Consider the following 15,442-nt stretch of genomic DNA (forward strand, 5'->3'; position numbering starts at 1 on the left):
CGCCTCAGTGAGAGAGAGGCTGGGGGCACCGATGACCAAAGACCTCATCGGGTGAGCTGATGAGGGACAAAATACACACTCAGGTCGCATTAGGCCCACACACTCTAGTTTATCTTGGTGTACTTCTGCAAGAATCTGGGGAAATGCACGTACCCATGACTGCCACATGACCGACCTGACAGGAGAACCGAGAGAGATCTGTACAAACCTACAAAAAAGAAAACGCAATCAGTGAGATCGTTGTAGAGAAAAGGTTTGGTGCTACAATTCCAGCCCGGAATCAAAGACCAGGCCTGTGGTCCTGATTCTGCCACTAACTGGACCCATTTCCTCTTCTGTGAGGGAGTGTAATTAAACCTGCTCTTGAACCCTAACGAAGGAGGTGAGGGACCAAATCAGAGAATGGAGGGGCACCTGGATGGCTCAGGCAGTTGGGCTCTGACTCTTGATTTCGGCTTGGGTCACGGTCTCGTGCTCCGTGGGATAGGCCCCGCATCCAAGCCCCACTTAGGATTCTCTCTCTCTCTCCCCAAATGAATAAATAAACTTAAAAGGGCTTTGTGTCATGCTACCATCACCCAGCCTTGCAAATCTCCAAGCCATACTGAAGACACCGTCACGACGACAGTAAAGTCTTTCGTTGTCGTCAAAACGGCAAATGCATGGGCCCCTGGTCTCAGCTACTCCACTGGCAGGGCTCTTGCACACACGCAGAGAATGTATACAAGGATTTTGATCAAAAGCCCTGTTTGTAACAGCAGGAGCTAAGAAGCAAGGCACATATGTAGGGCCCTGGTGACATCACGTACGTGGCTGACAGTGGTGGCACAGCAGGTGCAAGCAGATGGGGACAGGGACGCGAGACAGGCAGTCACCGCATTCCTTTTGAATATATTTCTAGCATTTAAAAACATGTTTATTGACTTATTTTGAGAGAGAGATGGGGGAAGGGCAGAGAGGGAGGGAGAGTGAGAGAGTGACAGAATCCCAAGCAGCCTCTGTGCCGTCAGCACAGAGCCCAATGCGGGGCCTGAACCCACTGTGCCGTCAGCACAGAGCCCAATGCGGGGCCTGAACCCACAAACCGAGAGATCACGACCTGAACCGCAGTCAAGGGTCGGGTGCTCAACCGACAGAGTCACCAAGGCGCCCCTGACATTTTTGAACCCGGTGGGAACCTTCAGAAAATTAAACAATTCGGGAAACAAGGGGGCGGTATTTTTTAATTTACCTTTAGTCTCCAGAAGATGGTATCCATCCCAGCCCCAAGATTTAGAATCTGACAGTGACATTCTGTCTTCCGTAGAAATGCCTTTATAAGCTGACTGACGCCATGGACGCGAGCAAAATATCCTGAGAGAGAGACAGAGACAAGCCATGACTCAGTGATGATGGAAATAAGCCTTGCCAAGTTCACCACACCAGGAGAACAAAACGCAACACTTCTGCCCTTCTTCAGGGGTAGCGGTTTAGGTTATCCATAGACCTTATGGGAGAAGTAACGACTTTAACATTCTCTTCTTCTTCTTTTTTTTTTTTAAAGCCATTTGAACCAAAAGAAGCACAATCTATCCAATGGTTGGATCAACTACCTTAAGGAAAACGCAACGTCCCCTAATTCTACATATGAAAGAAAAATATTTTACATCAAAACATGGGATCTCTTAGAAATGTGTTTTTTCCTGGCTCAGTGAAAGCTACTCTGAATTCTGCTGAAACTCAAAATTGGGAGACCGTCTGGAAAGTATTCTGGGGTCAGGAAATGGGGCAGATAAATGTCAAAGCAAAGACAGCCATATTTCTTATCGTGCTCCGTTCATCTCCATCCTGTGTGGGTTAGAGCCTCGATGTTTGTAAAACATCACAGGCGGGGTTGGGCGGGGAGCGGTGCACAGGCAAATGGTGCCTAATAAACTGACTTGTTAAGCTCTGGCGTGGGAAGCTGGACCAGAGGAGACAAGAAATAAAAGAGGGTCAAAGGAAGATAATATTGATCTGTGTTCTAAACACTTCTGCTTACAGTATTACTATTTTAAGAACAAAATTTGAGTGGCATTTAGACACTTACTGCAATTTGACATAGGGATTTCATGTCTATGGGTTCTACTAGTAAATAATTTGAGCTTGCCGTTTTACATGTCTCTTTTGGGGCGCCTGGGCGGCTCAGTCGGTAAAGCGTCCGACTTCGACTCAGGTCATGATCTCACGGTCCGTGAGTTCGAGCCCCACGTCGGGCTCTGTGCTGACAGCTCAGAGCCTGAAGTCTGTTTCAGATTCTGTGTCGCCCTCTCTCTCTGACCCTCCCTTGTTCACGCTCTGTCTCTCTCTCTGTCTCAAAAATAAGTAAACGTTACATGTCTCTTCCATTTCACTTTTCTAGTCGATCCTTTTTACCGTGGGTTACAGAGTTATCACCCACAACGGACTGGACATTGGAAAAATTTTAAAAATGCTCCCCACACGCTGTTTGGGAAGCACTCTCCTACTATGGGGCCCTAGTCTAGCGATGCCAACCCAGGGAGAGGAAGAAGGAAGGCCGGAGGGCTGACCTGCTGCCCAGGGCCCCCAGCACCCAGGGCGCCATGGTGGGGCCCTGCCTCTGCAGCGTCTGTTAGGAAAGCGTCCTCAAGAGTGCGGGAGGGAGGCTTAAGGCCTCTTAGCCAGGCCTCGTCCAATCTTACTGATGCCTGGTTTCACCCTCAGCTCAAAGTAAGTACCATGTCCTTATTCTCAGGAAGCACCACTTTAAAATTTCTTCGCATTTCTCATTGAAACTACCCACAGGATCCGTCTTTAGGGCCAAGATGCCCTGCACCCACAAGAACTATGGTCGTTTGGCCAATTTCTCAATCTGGCTGAGACTAAGTCACCCTCCTGTCTCAATTCCTTTCACTGCCTTGATAGAAATGACTTGTACAGCCTAACAGTGTTACTATCACTTTAACAAGGCCAAAAAAAGTCATTCCTTCCATGAACAGACAGTTCACAGTAAAAGACATATAAATGGCTCTTCAACATATAAAAATGATCTTGGGGCACCTGGGTGGCTCAGTGGGCTAAGCAAGTGTCCGACTCCTGATTTCAGCTCAGGTCATGATCTCACGGTTCAAGGGTTTGAGCCCCACATCGGGCTCTGTGCTGACAGCATGGAGCCTGCTTGGGATTCTCTCTCTCATTCTCTCTCTCTCTCTCTCTCTGCCCCTCCCTGCTTGCAAGCAAGTGAACTCTCGTTCGCTAGCCTGCTCTCAAAATAAACATTTAAAAAAGATCTTAAAAAAAATAATCCTAATGATCTTCAACTTCACCCAAAAATAAGAGGAATCTAAAATAAAATTACTGTAAGATACCACTTTTCATGTCTCAGATTCACAAAGATGAAGAGTTTCATAATACACTGTGTTGGTGAGGATGTGGGGAAATAAGCACTTTCATGTACTACTGGAGAGAAGGAACACTGGAACTCTCATGTTAAGAATGAATCCCTATGTTATACTGCTGGCTTTGAAATGGAGAAGGGGCCATCTTCCATGGAATGTAGGTGGTTTCTAGAAGGTAGACAAGAAAAGGAAATAGACTCTCCCCTATGGTCTCCAAAAGAAACGGCCCTGATGACACTTTGATGTTAGCCTAGTAAGACCCATGTTTGACTTCTGACCTTCAGAACTGTAAGATAATAAATTTGTATTGTTTAAAAAAAAAAAAAAAAAGAGTGAATCCCTAAAACCCCAGGCCTCTCAGCTGATGAGGGAATAGTGAGAAGGGAGGGGGTCACTTGCCTCTGTTAATTTCGGGGGCCTTCCTCTCCTTAGACAGTCTTACAAAATGCTGGATGTAAGGGTCATGCCAGTAGCCAATGCTTACTGCAAACCTGGAAGGGATAAAAAGGGAGGCAGGTGAGTAGACGTCAGTAGATTCAGGTTCTCGGGAACCAGGTCAAGGAAGAAAACCATCTACTTCACAAGGCCAACACGCTCCCATTTAGCACTCCGTTACAAATGTAAACAGACTCAGCCATCCGCCGAGGTGCTCACTTACACTCCTCTCACCCTTCCCACGGCGGCCATGTGTCACCTCTCTTTATTCTGACTGCTAATTCCTTTCCCAGGACACTGGAGAGCATATAACCTCACCTCATCCCTCACCCAGAAGACGTGCAAGCATTTATTCACTCGGCAAACTCACTGGCCAGAACTATTCAGACAACCCTACTCAACCAGAAGTTCTGGGTCCACAGGAAAGGAGATCTAGAATTGTTTTGTCAAACTCGCCAATGACTCCCTAAGTATTTCCCCCGGCTCTGTCATTTCTGTCATTTCACGTCCCTTAAGGAGTAAAAGGAAAAACCAGGAACAAATAAACAGAACAGCTACAACCTAGAAAATGCCGTTGTAGCTTACCCTCTCTGGCATGCACTACAACCTGGAAAATGCTACAGTAACCTAACCTCTCCCCAGGCCACACGACAGGGAATCAAAGCTCTAGTGTTCTAAGCCAGGGATCTGAAACCCCAATGACCACTTAAGGTCTCCTGGCAACCATGAGTGGAACCAGCCTTAGGACAAGGACATGTAATGGAAGAAACCTGGATCCTTAAGGCCGAGCCACTGTGGGCCTGCACCCCGCTCTACCTCTCCACAGACATTTTGAGAGTTTCCAAATGTCTTTATCGCTTAAACCAAACGGAGTCAGGCTTCTGTTACCTGCTACACCCTGAAGCATCCTAAGTGATATCCTGAGTGTATGAGCTCATTTCCCTGTTTCTTGATGAACAAGCGGAGAGGGGAAGGGGTGAGTGACTGTTACCCAGCTAGAGTCTGAGCTCCCAGAGGCAGATATGATATCTTCTCTTTACGTCCACTGACAAGGCTTACCGCTGCCTTGACTGTGGTCGGTGCTAATCCTGTACAAACCTATCCCCCCCCAGTCTCTCTCGTGTCCACGTTCACACATCCGCATACACACACACACACACACATAAGGAAGCACATACTTTTGGTTTCTCGAGGCAGCAAGTCAGCACGGAAATGCACAAAGCACTCATTAAGGGACACGATTTGCTACGGGCCCAGACTGTCCAAGTTTTCCAAGGGTGAACAGGCTCAGCTGTCTAAAACGGTGCTTTTCAAACGATGAATTATGGCCCACCCGTATAATAAAATCAGTGTAGTAGTCTGCAAGTCTCCATCTGTGAAAATGCAGTCGAATAGAGTGAAATAGAAAATATCAGTATGCATTCCACACTGTAAGAGTTAAGACGGTTTTGTGAAGCTTTTGTTGAGGTGGGTGTTTGGGGTAAAATGCAATGAAAAGTCTGTTCTCCAAACAAACAAAATAGACTCTTAAACACAGAGAACAAGGTGGTGGTTGCCAGAGGGGGCGGGGGGATGGACAAAATAGGCAAAGAGGGCTTAAGAGGTACAAACTTCCAGTCATATAAGTAACGCACAAAGATGAAAAGTGGAATATAGGGAATCCAGTCAATACTACTCTTATAACAGTACGGTGACAGATGTGACGACACGTAACTGTGGTGAGTGCTGAGTAATATGTAGATTTGTCAAATCACTATGTTGCACGCCTGAAATTAATGTGACATTGTATGTCGACTATACTTCAATAAGTAAAAAAAGAGAGAAGATGGTGTTCTCACTGTTGGCGGGTTTGAGGGGCACCGGCCTCAAAGGAATCACCTAGTGCCATCTAGTGGTAAAGGCCGTATCTGCAGTCCAAGAACCACAGACTAGTGATGCGAACATCAAACATGGACCTAAGGGTTGGAGGCGGCCTTGGAACTGACCTGGTCAACCCTGACATCCGATGCCAGAATCCTTCAACAACACCAAGCCACTGCCTGACTATGCACCACAAAGAAGGCACTCACTCCAATGCCCAGCAGCCCTACCTGCTGAAAAGCTGATCGAGTTGCCCCCCTCCACAAGCTCCGCGTTGGACTTACTACCGCCCTCCTCTGGATGACAAGGAGCAGTTTCCCCTCCTCTCAACCGTATTCTCCGTCTAGTTAATACTATTGATTCCATCAAGCCATCTTTGGTGAGGGTCTGCTAAGTGCCAGCCATTGGGGATACAGTAGTGAACCAGACACGAAGATAAGGAAGGGCTTGTGACAGATGAAGGACAACAGCACGGAGGACGGATGGACCTACGTTAGAGAACGTGAGAGGGAAAGCCTCTCTGAAAAGGGAATGGGCTGAGTTGGGTCCTTACACAACTGGAGAAAGCTGTGCAAAAGGGGTTCTAGACAGGAGGAAGAGCAGACAGAAATGCTCTGGACAGGAACCGCCTTGGAATGTTCCAGTAACAGAAAGTCGGTAGGGAGGCTGGAGAACAGCGGAGAATCAGGAGAAACTAGAGAGGCGGGTGGTGGGAGCCAGGGAGAGACCTCTGCAGCCACGTGCAGCGGCCCCAAACCACGGCGAGGTGCACAAACGTAACAGGTGGGGACAGAACACAAACGTATCTGGTCACAAGTCCTTATGACTCCCACTTTCTAATGTTTCCAACATGCGTCTCCTTCTGGTCTCCAGATCTAGAAGACTGCCAGTGGTTTGTGGGAGGAAAAGGGGGGATGTCACTGATCTGCCCTTCAGAGCGGCTAACATGAGAAGATTTACAGAGCACTGCTAAGAAGAGTAAGGGTCAAAGAACTAGCGGGCACTGCTGATGGGGAGTGCCAAAGGGAGATGGGCAACCTGCTTCAGAGCTTAGAATTCTGTCACCCCTGGGAGCCCAGCTGAACATGGTGGATCCACACAAGGAAACACCAGATGACTGAGACCGGTCATCTCAGACATGAACGAGAAGGATCAGACATGCCAAGATGTTCAAGACACCGTGAAGGGAAAAATGGTAGGCCGAGAACCTATGTAGCCAACGTGCCCGTGAACACGTGTATGTGCGTATCTACAGACAAGGACTAGGGAACTGGCGATTTCTGGTGTGTGTGTGTGTGTGTGTGTGTGTGTGTGTGTGTGTGTGTGTTAATTTATCTCTATGTTTTAAACTTTTTCTCCATGAACTATATGCCATATTTCATCTAAGACATTATCAATTATAAGACTGAAAAAAGAAAGAAGAAACCCTGCCAGCTAGTTAGCTTAATGTTTTTCTTATTGCTTACAATTTTAATTTTGTGCTTGTTGGAAAAAGCCCGTTTACTTGTTTGTTTAATTAGTTTTAAAGTAGGCTCTGTGTGCAACGTGGGGCTTGAACTCACAACCACATCCAGAGTTGCATGCTCTGCTGACTGAGCCGCCAGACGCTCCTGCAAAAGCCCTTTTGTGCTTATTTAAACGGATTGAAAGGGAATGGATGAATGCAGTAAGAGGGTTAAGTCTTCCCTTTTGGGGTATCTGTGAGTTTCCACACGATATTGACCTTCGGGCCGCCAAGGGCATTGGCAAGGCTGCATCCCCAAGAGATCACCATCATCCTCTCCAAGATTTCCTTCCACGCTACCGACCGTCCAGGTGCAGGTTTTGTTACTGAGCCTTTCTCGATCTCATCAGGAGGTACCAATGGATGGTTCTCCAACAGCATCAGGATTTGTGCTCCTTCTGCAAATGGCCCTTAAAAGGCACGTGGACAGAAGCACCCAAGAGCTGACGGTGTAGTCCTCCGGCCATGCCGCAAGCAACAATGACCACATCCACTTGCACAGGTAATGACAACTCTAACACGACTTGGCAGTGACCGCGGGACACATCGAGAATAAATCACAGCTGATGGCAAAGACGTGAGAACGTGTGTCACAGCATGGATCAAATACAGTATTGCCTTCACCACATGAGCAACAGTAAGCTTCGATATCATAAGCAAACATAAAAGGCAAAATTAAGCGATGAAAAGTACCCGTGACATCACAGAGTAACATCCTTAAAACATAAAGAACTTACAAATCAGTAAGGAAAAAAATCCTAATATCCCAGAAGAAAGGCCAAAAATGGGCAGTTCACCAAAGAGCCAAGTGACCACTGAATATACAAAATAAAGAAACCCAAAAATGCAAAATGAAAGCAGAAACAGCAAGCAGTATATCTGCTATCAAATCAGCAACAAAACCGTTTAATAGAACCCGGCTTTGGTGAGGATGAGAAAGAGGGCACCTGAGCCGCCAGAACTGTAAACTGTCCCTGCCATGCCACGAGGCACTTCGGCTGCTGGTACTCAAAGCTGAAGAGTTATATTTACGCGATGACCAAACAATCCCACTTCTAGGATTTTACCCTAAGGAAATAGTCAAGAATGAACACAAAAAGGTTTCGGTAAGAACACTGAACCTGGGGTTACGCTATCAGGTGAACAAAGCAAGCTACAAAATTCTATGTACAGAATGTTCCCAATTCTGTTAGATGAATGCGTACATTCACGTACACGTGAATATACATACATGTACAGTATACATATCGAGACTTCCCAGAGTAGGCACCAAAAGGTGAACAGTGGTCGCCTCTACACTGACGCTGTGCACCTAGTGCTGCTGTCTGTCCGTCTGTCCCCACCACAGTCCTCTGTTGCCCAAACCCAGAAAATAGCCCCTCTCTTTGTGTATCCTGAATTTGTTTAAAACCCAAAGCATCAAAAATCTCAGATTTGGGAAGACCTATTTCGCAGTCTTCGGTCAATCCCTATTGCTTTCGAAATTTTCATGACATTCACATGCCACCTGTTCAGTGTAACATTTCTTTAAATCAACTCGCTTTTCTTTACTACTCAGGTCTGACGTGCTATATGGGATTTTCTTCTAACACACACTATAATAAATACCTAACTATTAAAATTTCAAACATCTGTGTGCCACCTAAAGTCATTTCACATTCCTTCCGTGGGAAACACTGATCTGGGCCAACCGCCTACTCACTCGAGAGCATTTACTGACTCTGCCATATAGGCATGAGTACCACCTGCAACAGGAAGGGGGTGACACGCTCTCCGCCAGGGATTTCTTCACCTGAAGGAAAGGGCAGGGGCCCTCCACGCTCTCCCAGCCAGTGAGGATCAAGGCCAGGTTCATTTTACTTCTGTCAACACTCCTGAGAGCTGACTACAATGCCAGGCATCATTCCAAATGCTTGACCAATAGGAACGGAACGCCTACAACCCTCATAGTGACCCCCCGTGGGAGGCACTGCTTTACAGACTGAGGTGAAGGTCGGTCCCTCAAGCTGCAGAACCCTATAGAAAATTTCATTCTAGGGGTGCCTGGGTGGCTCAGTCGGTTAAGCGGCCGACTTCCGCTCAGGTCATGATCTCACGGTCCGTGAGTTCGAGCCCCACGTCGGGCTCTGTGCTGACAGCTCAGAGCCCGAAGTCTGTTTCAGATTCTGTGTCGCCCTCTCTCTCCTACCCTCCCCTGTTCGTGCTCTGTCTGTCTCTGTCTCAAAAATAAATAAACATTAAAAAAATTTAAAAAAAAAAGAGAAAATTTCATTCTATTGCTTTTCAAACCTATTTACCCACCTGGATTTGGATCCCTCCCCCGACACTTCAGTGGCTTAAATGATATCAGTGTGTGTGTGTATGTGTGTGTGTTTACGTGTGCGTGTGTGTGTATATGTGTACACACACATTTATACGTACATTATACACATATGTAACGTATGCACACATACACATACATACAACGTACTTAAATGCAATTGCAAAAATCAATCCGATACTCTTAGCGTCAATTTTTAAGTTTGAAATTTGAACTACATACTGCATACTAGCCTAAGATACTGCTCTACCTCTTATTAATTTTATTGTTCTTTCTTTTAGTCTCTTTTTTTCTTTTTGTTTCTATTTCTTGGTAGTTTTATTCTTGGTTATAAATGGAAGGCAGGAAGCAAAGTCTTAAGGGCAACAGACTTTGTACCTAAACAGACTTTCAGTTTGTTTCCTTTCTTGTGAGCTCTGTTGCTTTCTTAAGTAGATCTGCAAGGCCTTAAGTGTTGAATCACCTAAAAAAAAAAAACAAAACAAAACTGAGCCTCAATTAACTCACACGCTATCGTTTCTTCCCGACAGAGGCTACTGGTATTGCCTTTTGGCTTCAGCTAACATCCAATTACTTTACAAGGATTAATATGTCCTAAAATCTACTGCCTCCACTGTAAGTACTCATTGACTAGTGGGCAAGGCATTTATGAAAAAGGAACCAACATTCACAAGAAGGTGAGTTAAGTAGGAGAAGTCAATCAGAAAGTTCCCATGGTACAATGTCTCATATCTGACTTAAGCAAACAAAAAACCCAGTTAATACAGAATATAGTAACAGGATGTCATGGGCCTGAATAATGCTGAAGTTCTTTTGGAAAAAATAAAACATTTAAGCACATGTAGTCTGAATATTTTCTCCCAGTCTGTCTTGCCTGTTCATTTTCTCAGTGCATCCATTTTTCCTTTGTAAGTAGTGCTTTTTTTGGTTCTGTATCCAAAACATTTGCCTACCTCAAGGTTGTCAACATATGCTCTCATGGTTTCATATAAAAGATTTATGGTTCTAGCTTTTATATTTCAGTTTATGATCCATCCCAAATTAATGTGTACACAACGAGGTAGGGGCTAAGGCCCATTTTGTTTCCACGTGAATATCCACTTTACCCAGAATTATTCATTAAAAAGACGTCCCTTTCGCCCACCGAATTGGCTTGACAATCTAGGTGAAGTTCAACCAACAGTACTTGTGTTTGGTCTATTTGTTGGACTCTTTATTCTGTTTCACTGATCTATCTTTATGCCAAAGACTTTGATTGCTGTGGCTTTACTGCAAGTCTTCAAATTAAGCAGTATTAAGCAGTTTAAGTTCTTCAACTCTGCTCTTCGTTTGAAGACTTTTTTGGATATTCAAGACCCTTCACGTTTCCATATACATTTTTGAAACAATCTGTTAATTTCTTCTAAAAAAAAAAAAAGATGGCTAGGATTTTGACGGTGATTGCACTGATTCCACGGATCAAGTCAGGGAGAACAGGAATCTCAAAACATCAAATCTTCCAATGCATGAACAAAGCGTATCTCCCATTTATTTCAGTCTTCTTGTTTTCCTCTCAACAGTGTTTTACGGTTTTCTGTGTAAAGTTGTTTTGCGTCTTCCGTTATATTTATTCCTACCCACTTTAGGTGTTTGGATGCTATTGTCAACATTTTCAATTTAAAATTTCCTACCCATGTATGTATACGTACAATATATCTATCTGACAAAGAATTCCTATCCAGAATATATAATAAACTCCAATGAGTCAAAACCAAAAACCATTAACAACAAAAATGGGCAAAAGACTTGAACAGACAGTTCACGAAAGATGTAGGAATGTCCAATAAACACACAAAAAGATGCCTAAGATCATTAGTCACCAGGGAATTGCAATTTAAAACCATAACGAGATGCTCTTTCTCCCTCACTGACAATACAGAACGTTAATAAGGATGTTGAGCAACTGGAGTTTCAATATATTGCTGGTGGGAAGTGTAAAGTGAGAAACCACTTTGGAAATTAGTCTAGCAGTTAAATATATACCCACCCTGTGACTAAGCAATTCTATTCCTAGACATTTATTTGAGAGAAATTGAAGACCTGTATAAGAATGTCCCTTGTAGCCTATTCACAATGACCAAAAACTTCGATACAACTCCTATGCCCTATCATTGGAGAACACACGAATAAATCATGGTGTATTCACAGATGTATAGGAACAAACTACTTTACACTGACAAAGACTCTTTCCTTGACCAAACTCTAGCCAGGTTCCTCGAGCCCTCTTCTCAACTAGGCTTCAACCTTGACTTACTGTATAGAGACTCAAACAAACACTAATGTAGACTTTAACAGCTCAAGGCTCCACCCCTAGGATGATTCCGGTACCCCTTAGTGCCTGCCCGAGAAAACTCAAGGCTGCCGAAAGCATCCATTGTTTCTTCTAGCCAACACTGAAAGATCAGGTCCCTGTCTCCCAGTGAGCAAATCCAGGTGGTTTCACATGAACCAATACCTTTCCTGGCTTTTGTAATTTTTTACTTCTGACTTTATTTACCCCCAACTTTACTCCCTCATTCTCTCTTTAAAATCTCCTCTGTACAAACTGGAGTTGAGTTTCATTCACTCCGGACTCTTTTCCTTATTGGAATAGTTAATTACTGATTAAACTCTGTCCTCATCACGTGAACTAGTATCTAGCTTTATCTTTAAAAAATTTTTTTTAATGTTTATTTATTTTGAGAGACTGTGTGTGTGCGTGGATGCACACGCAGAGGAGGAGCAGGGGGTGGGGGAGACAGAGAGAGAGAGAGAGAGAGAGAGAGAGAGAGAGAGAGAGAGGAGAGAGAATCCTAAGCAGGCTCTGCACTGTCAATGCAGAGCCAGACATGGGGCTCAATCCCACAAAACGTGAGATCATGTCCTGATCCGGAATCAAGAGTCAGATGCTCAAGTGACCAAGCCACCCAGGCGCCCCTGGCTTTATCTTTGATAACGCAAACAACATGGATGAATCTCAAGGAACACAGTTGAGTGAAAGAAGACAAAATAATACATACTGTATGACCCCATTTCTATGACATTCGAAAACAGGCAGATCTAATCTACCACAGATTTCGAAACCAGAAAATGATTGGTGAGGGTAAGGAGACTAATTAGAAACATATGACAAGGGAAGTTTCTAGAGTTTCAGATATATTTTATACCTTGTTTTGGGCGGCGGTACACAGATATACCGTTGACTCTTGAACAACACAGGGGTTGGGGTGTCAACCTCCCGTGCAATCAAAACTTTGAGTATAACTTTCGATTCCCCAAAAACTTCACTACAAATTGACTACTGTTGACCAGAAGTCTTAACAGTTGGTTAACATGTATTTTGTACGTTAGATTTATTATATATTGTATTCTTTCAATAAAGTAGGCTAAAGAAAATATTAAGAGGGGCACCTGGGTGGCTCAGTTGGTTAAGTGTCTGACTTTAGCTCAGGGCACGATCTCATAGTTCATGGATTCGAGCCCCGCATCGGGCATTCTGCGGTCAGTGCGGAACCCACTTTGGATCCTCTTTCTCCCTCTCTCTGCCTCTCCCTTGCTCGTGCACGTGCGCACTCTCTCTCTCTCTCTCTCTCTCTCTCTCAAAAATCAATAAGCACTAAAAAAAAAGAAAATATTAAGAAAATCATAAAGGAAATACGTTTAGAGTACTGTAGTGCATTTTTCGAAAAAGCCACATATAAGTGCAGTTCAAACCCATGTTGTTCAAGAGTCAACCATATACACTTGTTAAGACTCATCAAACTGAACACTAAAGACCTGAGCATTTTATTTTATAAATCATCACCCTCTCACCCCTGTTCTCCCACCTCCATTTTCTTCCTTCCCCTCTCCCTCTGTCTCTTAAGAATACCTGGGGAAATTCTGAAGAACAAGAAAGATGAGCGATATAGCTGACCCTCCGATGGGGGATATTCCCCATTCAATATCCACTTACCCCTTCCTCCTTACCCCCATTTTGTTTGAGGTATCAATCTGCCCCGTGAGAAATTCTCCCCTCCCACACTTTCTTGCAGCTAGGGGTGAGGTCACCTGCCCAATTCTGGCCAATGAGAAGTATGTAGAAGTCTACAGGGTGGGACTCCCTGAAAACCTACTGCTTTCACAGACTCAAACACATGCTTTGGTTAGTATCGCTTTCTTTTCTTTCTTCCTGGAGTACAGCTGCTCAAATGAACTAAGGAGATTGTGCTACTCACTGATACAACCCTGTTTTACCCCAAGCTAGAAGAGCTCTTGGCAAGTCACGACTAACACTTCGCAAGTCAAAACGTTTAGGCATCGAAATGAAAAAAGCAATTCCGACTGGAAGTCAAGAATGATCTACGCATTGCTGTGCTAAAGTATACCTAAGAATTTAGTATGTAAGTGATATTTCAAATCAATGGAGGATACAGACCATCAACGGACAGTGTAGGAACAAAAACTGCTAACTTATAACATACAAAATTATAAAGATAGATGAATGCTCTAAGCAATAGAAGCCAAAACCATACAAGTGCTAAAAGAAAAGGCAGTGATTGAAAACGGTCTCATAAAACGTTACCCAAAAGCCCCAAGCCATAAAGTTAGACTTGGGACCATAAAGATTGATTCAGAATTTCTGCATCATGAAATGTACGGTACAAGCTAAACTTAAAGACAAGCAATAGTTTGAGAGAAAATAATGGAACACATACGTAGGCAAAGGACTACTCCCATACATATGACAAGTTCTTACAGACCAATAAAAACATAAATGAAACAAAAATCCAAAAACCCAGTTAGGAAAATATAAGGAGAAAGGCGTCATGTAAAAAAATATCAGAGATAGTGAAGAACTAAAAATGCTCAGTCTTAGGACGCCAGGGTGGCTCAGGCGGTTGAACGTCTGGCTTCGCCTCAGGCCATGATCTCACAGTTTGTGAGTTCGAGCCCCGCGTCAGGCTCTGTGCTAATAGCACAGGGCCTGCTTCGGATCCTCTCTCTCCCTCTCTCTGCCCCTTCCCCGCTTGCTCTCTCTCTCTCTCTCAAAAATAAACATAAAAAATTTTTTTAATAAAAATACTCAGTCTTACTAGTGAGTATAATAAAAGTTTTTTAAATAAAATAAAAATTTTTAAGAGGTATTATCCACCTGCCAGCTGACAGACAATTTAAGAGACTGAGAATATTCTGTATTTAGCATCTCTTTTACCATGAGAACAGAAACGGACACAACCTCTTTCGAGGACCACTTTGCAAAGGCTTCTCCCCTGAAATCCATCTCACTGGGAAACTGAACCGCACACGCAAAGATGTGTATCGCAGCCCCGTTTTAATAGCAAAATCATAGCTACCCAAATAATGAACAGAAGAACAGTCACATAAACTAAAACCACACTGTGGAATACTGTTCAGCCATTACAACAACAACAAAAAAAATGGAGACAAAAACTTATATGTACAGTATATTCAGATTAGACTAACGAGTTGGGGAAAAGTACTGACTTTTGCCCTTTAACAAATTAACCATTAGGGGGCACCTGGCTGGCTCAAACAGTATGTCATTCTTGATCTCAGGGTTGTGAGTTTGAGCTCCACGTTGGGTGTAGAGACTACTTAAAAACAAAATCTTGGGGGTGGGGGGGGGGAATCTGGGTGGCTCAGTCAGTTAAGCATCCGAATCTTGGTATCAGCTCAGCTCATGATCTCACATTTTGTGAGATCAAGCCTCGCATCAGGCTCTGCACTGACACAGTGGAGCCTGCTTGGGATTCCTTCCTTCCCCCTCTCTCTCTGCCACCCTCCTTAACCCCACGTGCACACACTCGCTCGCTTGCGCACGCTCTCTCTCAAAATAAATAAGCATTAGGGGCGCCTGGGTGGCGCAGTCGGTTAAGCGTCCGACTTTAGCCAGGCCACGATCTCGCGCTCCGTGAGTTCGAGCCC

General features: G+C 44.3%; 1 protein-coding gene and 1 long non-coding RNA gene across 5 annotated transcripts in view; one reads left to right on the plus strand and one right to left on the minus strand.

Annotated features, from left to right (window-relative positions):
- LOC147573053 (uncharacterized) overlaps positions 1-2,128 on the plus strand; it is a 52,908-nt gene extending 50,780 nt beyond the window's left edge. For 2 of the 3 annotated variants that reach the window (XR_015245637.1, XR_015245636.1), the window contains one exon: positions 1,307-2,128. This is a non-coding gene — a long non-coding RNA (uncharacterized LOC147573053). The remainder of the gene's footprint in view (positions 1-1,306) is intronic. The other variant, XR_015245635.1, reaches the window with a different exon arrangement.
- Positions 1-15,442, minus strand: part of LOC147573054 (leucine carboxyl methyltransferase 1-like) — a 57,363-nt gene that overhangs the window by 37,038 nt on the left and 4,883 nt on the right. For both annotated transcript variants that reach the window (XM_086692671.1, XM_086692672.1), the window contains exons 2-3: positions 3,777-3,868; positions 1,232-1,353 (exon numbers count right to left, since the gene is read on the minus strand). In XM_086692671.1, the coding sequence (XP_086548797.1) occupies positions 1,232-1,353; positions 3,777-3,868 (214 nt within the window). The remainder of the gene's footprint in view (positions 1-1,231; positions 1,354-3,776; positions 3,869-15,442) is intronic.

Source organism: Puma concolor, chromosome E3 (assembly GCF_028749965.1).
Source record: "Puma concolor isolate L17-30 chromosome E3, mPumCon1.1.hap2, whole genome shotgun sequence".
NCBI classification, from domain to species: Eukaryota; Metazoa; Chordata; class Mammalia; order Carnivora; family Felidae; genus Puma; species Puma concolor.